We start from the raw sequence: 9,313 nt of genomic DNA, 5'->3' as shown, positions 1-9,313 counted from the left end.
GCACCCAGTCTCTGGGGAAGGTTCTGTCCCAATTCTCCAAGCCCCAAAGCACAGCCTTTGGTGCTAGAAGCTGCAAAGGACACAGGACCCAGTTTCCAAGGGTGGGGAGGGGCCGCCCGTGGGCCTGGGGCTGGGCAGGAGGCAGTGCAGCACCAGCTCTGTCCAGCAGGTGACGCCACAACCTGCCTTTGTGCCTGTGTGGAGTAGCTCTGAGCCCGCATCTGAGCCTGGAAGCAGGACTCCACCTCCCCTTTCACTGAGACCCCTGAGGCCAGATAAGGTAACGTCCTGTGCCACACTGCTTGCTGCCCATCGTGTTTCCTTTTTTCTCTTTTTTTGCTTTTTGGGTCACATCCGGCGATACTGTGTTACTCCTGGGTTACTCCTGGCTCTGCACTCAGGAGTTACTACTGGCGGTGCTCGGGGGGGGGGGGGCCATATGGGATGCTGGAAATCGAACCCGGGTTGGCCGCATGCAAGGCAAACGCCCTACAGCTATACTATAGCTCTAGCCAGCTGCCCATCGTGTTTCTGATTCGTGGTTTGAGTGGCACGAAAAACCTGCCCCAGATACTGCCTGAGCATGTGGGTGGGTGCCTGATGCTACTCCTAGGGCCCCTCCAGGGGAGCTGTCCCTAGGGTTGAAGTCTTTGCAGTGACCCATGCAGGGAGAGGGCAGCGGCCACGGCCAGCTCAGGGGCCAGAGAGAGGAGGAAACCCTGAGGTGGAGCAGACAAGGAACCTACTCTGCTAGGGCTGTTTCTGTTTCAGCAAACATGGTGACAGCAGGGGGAGGTCTTAGCCTCTGCCGTCTGCTGGCTATTCTGAGGGTCCCACCAGAGAGGAGGGTGGCGCTGGGGGCCTGTCTGCAGATCAGCGCAAACATGACTTTCTGACAGAGCAGAGAAACAGAACATCATCTCTCCCCAGGCTTCCCTGAGCACTGGTTCCCGTGCACACACTATACTCAAAAACACGGCAGAACTGAAGGGAAGCTTGTGAAAATCTCCAGGATGAAAACCACACAATCTGTGTTGTAGGAAATTTGCTTCCACTGTGGGGTGTGTGTGTGTGTGTGTGAGAGAGAGAGAGAGAGCGAGAGAGAGCGCAGTAATCATGAAGGGCTTCCTGGACGAGGTGGTGGGGCTCCTCTGGTCTGACTGAGACTTTGTTGATTAAGTGGCACACAGGGCAGCTGCCTTGCACCATTCCAGCTCTACTGTGGCTTTCTGCACAGTGAGCCACTGAAACATTGTTCAAGAGTTTAGGGACAGAAGATTTTCCTACATGGGCAGCTCACAGTGGATCCTGGCTCCACCGCCCATTGGCTGTGTCTCAGAACAAGGTGGGAGGTTCCATGTGCAGCTGGCGGTCTGTCCTCAGGAGTGAAGGGTGGAGGGCCTGGGTACAGCCAGGACATCTCTCGCACGACCAAGTTAATAGCCTGCATGTTCTTGCTCTCCAAACAGTGCTAAGGTAGAGCCATACAGCTCATGTGCCTCTGTCCCCAAGTGAAAGCACAGCGAGAGCGTCTGTGCTGATTTATGCACAGATGTCCTCTGGAGGGCTTCCTGGAGGGGATGGCTGGGGACCATATGTCACAGGCTCAGTCCCCTTTCTCCAGGGTCCCTCCTACTCTCAGTAAACACTAGAGGCACCTTCCTCATGACCATGACGGAACCTGCCCTCAGGGGTCCCTCACAGCCAGGAACTCAGGGTAGTGACTGCTAGTCCTCCTGTCACAGCTGTTCTGGGTGTCGGCAGAGGGCGCCCCCTTTCCAGTCTCCCATCTCCACGCTGGTCTGAGGACCCAGAAAGTTCACCTTCTTCATCCACAGGCTTCTCAAGCCTTGGCCACCGTGAGCACACAACTTATGACCCCTCGGATTTGTTGAGTCACATTATTTTTCATGATGGATAGCGACATATGAGGATGAATGACTGCCATTACAGATCAGATAGGATTGCATATCATTCTTTCTTGTTTTTCCTTGTTTTGGTTTATTGAGCCACATCCGGTAGTGCTCAGGGCTTGCTTACTCTTAGCTCTGAACTCAGAGGTCACTCCTTGCAGGCCCAGGGGACATATGGGGTGCCAGGGATGAAACCTCGGTCAGCCATGTTCAAGGCAAATACCCTGCCCACTGTCCTATCACTACAGTCCCAAGTGATTTTTTATGGTCCATAGAATTCAGTGTCGTTTTATATATATATATGTATATGCCTTGGGCGCCTCACCGGGTCCAGCTCCAGAGCCCTTTTTTCACCAGAAACCCCAGCAACTAGAAGCTTCTGCCTGCAAACAGCACATAAAGACTGGAAGAAAACTCTGAAAAGGCTGTAGAGCCAGGTGGTAGGGAGCGTGTCCCCCCCAGCCCTAACCCTGTGTCAGGGTCAAGTTGGCCTAACTCCTTCATCTTCACCCAGCAGCCACCAGGAACCTGCCAGGGTGCATGCAGCAGCCCTGGATGGAGATACAGTCCTTGCTCTCCCCAGCTGGGCCAGCACGGGGGTCCATCCCACGAGAAGCACATGGACATCCAGCATTTGGAACTGTCTCATTGGGCCGCCCAGGGGCCCAGTACCAGGTTGCACCAGTCCTTTTCATCCCTTATGCCTCTTCCTCTCTCTGTGAAATGTGGCAAAGTGATGTTTCCACCTGTGCGCTGATGCCACAGGCCAGGTAACATCCCCGGATTTGTGCTACTTGCCTCTGCAGCCAGTTTCCTGTGCCCTGCACATCTGCTTACAGAAACAGACTGGCTTCTTCCTTGTCGATGACTGATCTAACAGGCCTGCAGGAGTCCTGTGTGAGGGCACTGACCTCCTGGCAGTGCACTGGGGAGCTGAGTTGGGTCCCAGGTGTGGGGCGCTTGCTCGAGTCTGCAGGCACGGATGTGGCAGGGGTCCGTGTCCGCTCAGCAATGAAACGGTGGATCCTGCCTGACAAGGTGACCAGAGACTCTTGGAGTATGTCTCACTGAATGGGTCACATCATGTGCCCCCAACATCTGCCTGTGCATAGGCTGAAGACAAGGTGAGGAAAAGGTGAACATTTTTGGAAAATCTCCCAGACTCATGGTGTGGTACACAGGATAAAACAAAAGTGGCAGGGGGATGGGTCAGCTTCGCTCTTAGCCATAGCAGGGCCCACACACTGAGTGCCTCATGCCCCACATGAAGTGGAAGGTGCTGTATCTTTACCCCACGAGAGGGGACACTGTGCCTCACATCCCACGAGGGAACACTGTCCTTCACACCCACAAGAGAAGGGCTACTAAACCTCACACCTCACATGAGGGAGACGATGCTGTACTCACAGCTCACATGAAAGGACACTATACGTCTTGCCCCACATGAGGGAGGGGACGCTGTACTTCACACCCCACGTGGGGGAGGGGCTTCTGGAGTTCACACCCCACAGCCCACATGAGAGAGGTGACACTGTACCTCACACCCATGAAAGGAGACACTACCTCACACACACGAGGGAATACTGTACCTCACGCCCCACACGAGAAAGGGGATGCTGTGGAGGGGACATTGCCTCGCATTGCCTCGCATCCCACATGAGGGAGGGGACGCTATCCTTGCAACTCCTCCCAGGAATGTGGGAAATGTTGATGTTCACGCGGTCTTCGGTGAGGAATACTTAAAATACATATTACGAAAAGCACGCTCAGGGCGCGACAACGAGAGGAAGACCCAGAACGAACGCGGAATGACGTGACTCCAGAAGGGAGAGCCTGACAGAAACCTTCAGCTAAACTCGGAGTCCGCCCTTCCCGAGAGCGCTCTGAGGGAAGACGCGACACACGGGGACCTGAGGGGGGTCTGGGAGGGGGGACTCCGGCCACGCCCGGGCGCTCGGGCTCCCGCAGTCCCGGGTCCGGGAACCCGGTCCACCAGCCCGAGTCGAGGCCCTCGCTCTGTCCCACGAGGGCTTCTCTCGGGAGACACGTCAGACTCGGAGACCGGCGTCCTCCGGGGACCCGCTCGGCGCGCCCGCGGGGGCTGCGGCAGGCGACGGGGTCGACGCGGGGGCCTCGGCGCGGCGCCCCCCAGCGGCCGGCACGGGCGGGAGGCGCGGCCGGGGGCGCGCCCGCGGGGCCAGGCGCGGCGGAGGCGGAGTCACCGGGGCGCCGAGATAGCGCGAGACTAGGAGGCGCGGATCTCGCGACACTGGAGCGCTCCCGGGACCCGTCGCGGCGTCCGGGTGGGGCGGGGACGACGGCGGTCACGGCGGCCGTTCCGGGACGATGCCGTCCCCTTTCTCAGTCAGCGCGTTCCCCGTCAGCATTCCCGCCGTGCTCCTGGTAACCGCCGCCTCCGGGCCGCCCGCTCCGCGGGGCCGGGGCTGAGGCGGGGCGGGGGCGGGGCGGGGCTGAGGCGGGGGCGGGGCCAGGACTGGGGCGGGGCGAGGGCGAGGCCGAGGCAAGGTCGGGACTGAGGCGGGGCTGGGGGCGGGGCCGTGGCTGAGGCGGGCCTGAGCTGAGGCGGGGCCGGAGCTGAGGCGGTGCCGGGGCTGGGGATGGGCCTGGGGTGTGGGCGGTGCCAGGGCTGTGGGCGGGCCTGGGGTGTGGGCGGGGCCAGGGCTGTGGGCGGGCCTGGGCTGTGGGCGCGGGGCCTGGGCTGTGGGCGCGGGGCCTGGGCTGTGGGCGGGGCCAGGGCTGTGGGCGCGAGGCCGGGGCTGTGTGGGCGGGGCCGGGGCTGTGTGGGCGGGGCCGGGGCTTTGTGGGCGGGTCTGGACTGTGAGCGGGGCCGGGGCTGTGGGCGGGGCCGGGGCTGTGGGCAGGTCTGGGTTGTGGGCGGGGCCGGGGCTGTGCGCGGGCCTGGGCTGTGGGTGCGGGGCCGGGGCTGTGTGGGCGGGGCCGGGGCTTTGTGGGCGGGCCGGGGCTGTGGGCGGGGTCGGGGTTGTGGGCGGGACCGGGACTGTGGGCGGGACTGGGCTGTGGGCGGGTCTGGACTGTGACCGGGGCGGGGCTGTGGGCGGGGCCGGGGCTGTGTGGGCGGGGCCGGGTCTGTGGGCGGGCCGGGTCTGTGGGCGGGCCTAGGCTGTGGGCGGGGCCGGGGCTGTGTGGGCGGGTCTGGGCTGTGTGGGCGGGGCCCTGGCTGCCCCCTGCGGTGGGGTGGCAGCCGTGGCATTGGACTTCTGGCTGTCTGGGCTGGCCTGGATGTGTGTCCTTGACTGGTTTCGTGCCACCGTGAGGCCTCCCGGAGCAGCGTCCCGCCATCTCTCTCTGGCTGCGGATTCTGGGCGCTGCTCTCCCAGTGGCCCGTGTGCAGAAGCGGTGGACACACTTTTCTGAGGTCCAGGCACGGGAGAGCTGTCGTGGGACACCAGTCTAGGGGCTGTTGGAGGTCGTTGGAGCAGCAAGATGGGACCGTGCACATGATGCTGCTTCTGGTTTCCCCAGCTTGACTGTCACCAAGAGTGCCCCCGAGGGGGTCCGTCACCAGCTGAGCACAGCACAGTCTCAGAACAGTCACCTCCCCAGAGCACGTACTTAGACACCTTCTTGGCAGGCCCTGTGGGACCCTGTCATGGGGGCATGGATGCCTGGGTGCCTGTCAATAGCCAATGTCACCTCCCTCCTGCAGGACACAGATTGGACGGAGCCGTGGCTTGTGGCACTGGCTGTCTTTCACGTGCTCAGCCTGCTGCTCACCTACTTGTCCTCTCGGAAGTACCAGGTGCAGGTGGGACACTTCGTGTGCCTGGGTGAGTCGGACCCGCGTGGGGCTCGGCAAGGGCAGGAGGCATGTGTCTCCCCCCAGGCCCTGCTCAGGGGCCTGCGCCTGTTAGTGTGGGCTGCTGTGTCACTCTCTGATGTTCATGCACTTGCTGGCCTCATCCTGGGGTGCTGTTCCAGAGCCGAGCTCAGTGCTGCTGGGGGCAAGCTGCCGGCCCATTTGGTGGGGGAGTCTAGCGAAAAGCCGCGCTGGAGGGGTGGAGGATGTTTCCTGAGGAGAGGCGGCAGAGGACAGGGCCAGGCCGAGGTCTGGGCATTCCCCTGTGCCCGGACAGGAGCTCCGGAGGCCTGGGGAACATAGGTCCCTGCGGCTTGATGCAGGAGGGCCACCAGCCAGAGGCCTTGGCCTTTCTCTCCGGAGCTGCTCGTGCTGAGCTGGGCCTGCAGCAGCTCTGGGGACCGTGACTCGGCCTGTTCTGCCAGCCAGGGTGCAGTGACTGCCTGCTGCCCCCGGAGAGCAGCTCCCTTCCACTTGGCCAGCCCCAGGGTAGGTGGGAGTGGGCCCGGCCTTGGAGGACTCCTGCTTTGCCAGCTCCTGGGCTGCTGTGTGGGATGTTTAGGCCGGAGGGGACAGGATGCAGGAAGGATGTGGCTCGTGGCACGGGGAGCCCCAAGCACAGGCTGTGGGCGGCCCCGCCAAGGAAGGGGACGTGTTTCAATGACTACTGCGCCCAGGTCTCTTGTGGTTTCTGTGCATGACAGGCCACCTAATTTTCAGGTATCCATGGCACCTCCCTCCACCAAGTAGCCCATCCTGTGCACCCCTTTGTGCGGGCACTGCACTTGCCACCTGGTCTGAGAACTGCGTGCGTGCGTGCGTGTGTGTTTACTGCCGTTCTGTGTCTCCTGCCGTGTCTGACTTGTTAAACAGGTGCAGGCCCTGGCTCCCTGTAGCAGGCTGTGATGTAGGCTTTCCCCGCTGACCCCTGGGTGCTGGCCTATGGGTGCTGCATCACATCTTTGTGGCTCATTTGGTTCTCAAGCTGGCATAGGATCGGGGGTTCTTTGCTGCTTTTTTCTCGAGTCACTGCTCACCCGACTCCTGCCTCTGGCACTCAGCTCAGACTTGGCCCCCTGGCCCTAGGTGCTCTCTCAGGGTTCGGTGCTCAGCTGGGTGTGTATTGTGCTCCCTGCTATATTTAGCGAGTATATAACTACCTCCTCTACGTTGGAAGTAGACATCCTGTTTTCCGTCCAGCTTTGCGTTCTCTTGTAAAGAATGTGTAGCACTGACAGTTCACACTGAATTCTCATGCACGGCCTCTCTCTTTTCCAGTCATCCTAGTCTATTGTGCTGAATATATCAACGAAGTGGCAGCCATGAACTGGAGGTGGGTCTGTCTGGGGTCGACATGGGAACGTCTTGCAGCTGGGTGTGGGGGAATGGGACCATGGGCCATCAGTCCTGGGTGGCCAGATTGCGGGAGACCGTGGTCCTGCTCACAAGTTCCATCTGTTCTGGCCACAAGGTGCTCTGTCGCTTACCTAGGCCTTTCAGCTTGCTGCCCTGTGTCTTTTTAGTGTGGCATTTTGCCCCTCGGGAGGTTGAGCACTGCCAAGCAGGTATCCACTGCATCCCCTGTCCCAGCCCAGAACCAAGTGACTGTCACCAAGCTGGAGATGTGTTGTCTTAAGAAAGCACTAGCACTGTCCTCCCGTTGTTCATCGATTCGCTCGAGCGGGCACCAGTAACGTTTCCATTGTGAGACTTGTTACTGTCTTTGGCATATTGAATATGTCATGGAGAGCTTGCCAGGCTTTGCCGTGCAGGCGAGATACTCTTGGTAGCTTGCTGGGCTCTCTGAGAGGGGTGGAGGAATCAAACCCGGGTCGGCCGCGTGTAAGCCAAATGCCCTACCTGCTGTGCTATCGCTCCAGCCCGTCTTAAGAAAGAGACTTTATTTTAGCTGCTGTGACTCACAGTACTGCCTGTGAAGGGTCCATACACTCTGTCTGCCTAAGACTCTACCATGGTCTCGTCCGCCCTGGAGACCAGCCACGGGTTCCTCCCGTACACGCGTGAGAGACTGTCTCTCTGCGACTGCGCTCAGCACACCCCCTCCAGCCTCCTCCACAGAGTTGATGGCTGGTGCTGCCCCATCCTGCTCCCCCACTCTCCTGTCCTTCCTGTCCCCCTGCTGGCCGAGCTGCCTGATCTCCCTCGGCCTCCCTCTCCTTTGAGAAGTGGTGTTGACCCCACGGAGCAGGGCTGACGGAGATGAATTGGCCATCACTGTGACGTCTGCTCATGGCTGGGCTTGACCTGGCCGGTCCTGTCCCTATGCGGGGGCTCCTGCCTGCTGAGCTCGCATGCTGGGCACTGCTGCTGACCAGCACGGTGATGGTGGTGACAGACTGGCATCCCCATGCCATGGGCCTGCCTCTGGCACAAGTGCCCTCAGCACCCTCTGTTGGGTAGAGAATGTCGGTGAAACATTGCTTCTGTCAGGTGATTGAGATTTTTCTCCAAACAGGTTGTTTTCAAAGTACCAGTATTTTGACTCCAGGGGGATGTTCATTTCTCTGGTGTTCTCCGCACCGCTGCTGTTCAATGCCTTGATCATTGTGGTATGTATGGGGCAGACTGCTGTGAGGTCTGGTCTCTGCAGGGGTTCCCGCGCTTAGCATGTCTCCAACAATTGGTTCTAGATCCTCTGGGTGCGCAAGACTCTGACGGTGATGACCGACCTGAAGAACTTGCAGCAGAAGAGGAGAGAGAGGCAGAGGAGCAGGAAAGAAGAGTAGCCGCCGAGCCCTCCTCCCGCCGCACTGTTCCCGAGTTCCAGTGTCTGCGCCATTGAGCCCTCCCCGGCTCATGGCTGTGACCTGTCCACACCACGCACACTTGTTCTCTGACTCTCAGACCCTAAGACTGACACTGGCTGGCAGCCTCAGGAGCCGAGCTGCCTTTCCCTCAGACTGTGACCCGAGCCCTTTGTCCTGTGTCCCCGCGCCGTAGAGTGAAAATGCTCTATGGGCGTCAGTGTTGCTGCAGTAAATGCCAGCTCAGGGCACAGAATTCCTGCCCCTCTGTGGTTATTGGGGTAGCAGTGCCAGCCCAGACCCACTGTGTGGGGAGCCCTGGAAGCAAGCGTTGGGCCCAGCGAGGGGGCCTCCAGACGCCCACCCTCGTCCCAGTGGCGTGGACAGACAGGCCTTTCCCTCAGGACTGGATGCAGAGGCTCGGCAGCAGCTTTGTCTGGATTATGGAGTTGAGGCTGCAGACGGAAGCAGTTTGTGAATAGCTGCTTTTGCTGGCAATCGAGGCATGTGCTTCCGGTTCCAGAAAGAAAAGATGATCTGTGTCAAAGCTTTAAGCTTTAAACTTAAGTAGCAACTTAAGGTTGTAAGCTTGATCTGTAGTTTAAAACTGTAGGTGCCGCTTGAACAGGCCGGGAATGAAGTTCTGGAACCCAGGTGAGCGTGTTCATGGGTAATGGAGGCTCTTCGCAGGCACTCAGGTGTGGTGGGTGGATTTGCTCCCTCCAGCGCACTCGCCAGCCCTTGGGGCCTCTCCTGATGCCGACTTCTGTGTTAGAAGTGAGGTGGCAGAGTCTCCA

At 60.1% G+C, this 9,313-nt stretch overlaps 1 protein-coding gene across 1 annotated transcript; it reads left to right on the top strand.

Moving 5' to 3' along the window:
* The first annotated feature begins 4,173 nt into the window (after window positions 1–4,173).
* TMEM18 (transmembrane protein 18) lies at window positions 4,174–8,715 on the top strand. Its single transcript, XM_056130587.1, has 5 exons — window positions 4,174–4,316; window positions 5,602–5,722; window positions 7,030–7,084; window positions 8,228–8,321; window positions 8,403–8,715. Exons 1-5 carry the CDS (start codon window positions 4,260–4,262, stop codon window positions 8,496–8,498), a joined length of 423 nt encoding a protein of 140 aa, XP_055986562.1. The 5' UTR covers window positions 4,174–4,259; the 3' UTR covers window positions 8,499–8,715.
* Window positions 8,716–9,313: the final 598 nt, after the last annotated feature.

Source organism: Sorex fumeus, unplaced genomic scaffold (genome assembly GCF_029834395.1).
Source record: "Sorex fumeus unplaced genomic scaffold, SorFum_2.1 ptg000079l, whole genome shotgun sequence".
Taxonomy (NCBI): domain Eukaryota; kingdom Metazoa; phylum Chordata; class Mammalia; order Eulipotyphla; family Soricidae; genus Sorex; species Sorex fumeus.
The sequence above is the reverse complement of the archived record's forward strand: the minus strand, read 5'-3'. Positions and strand labels throughout refer to the sequence as shown.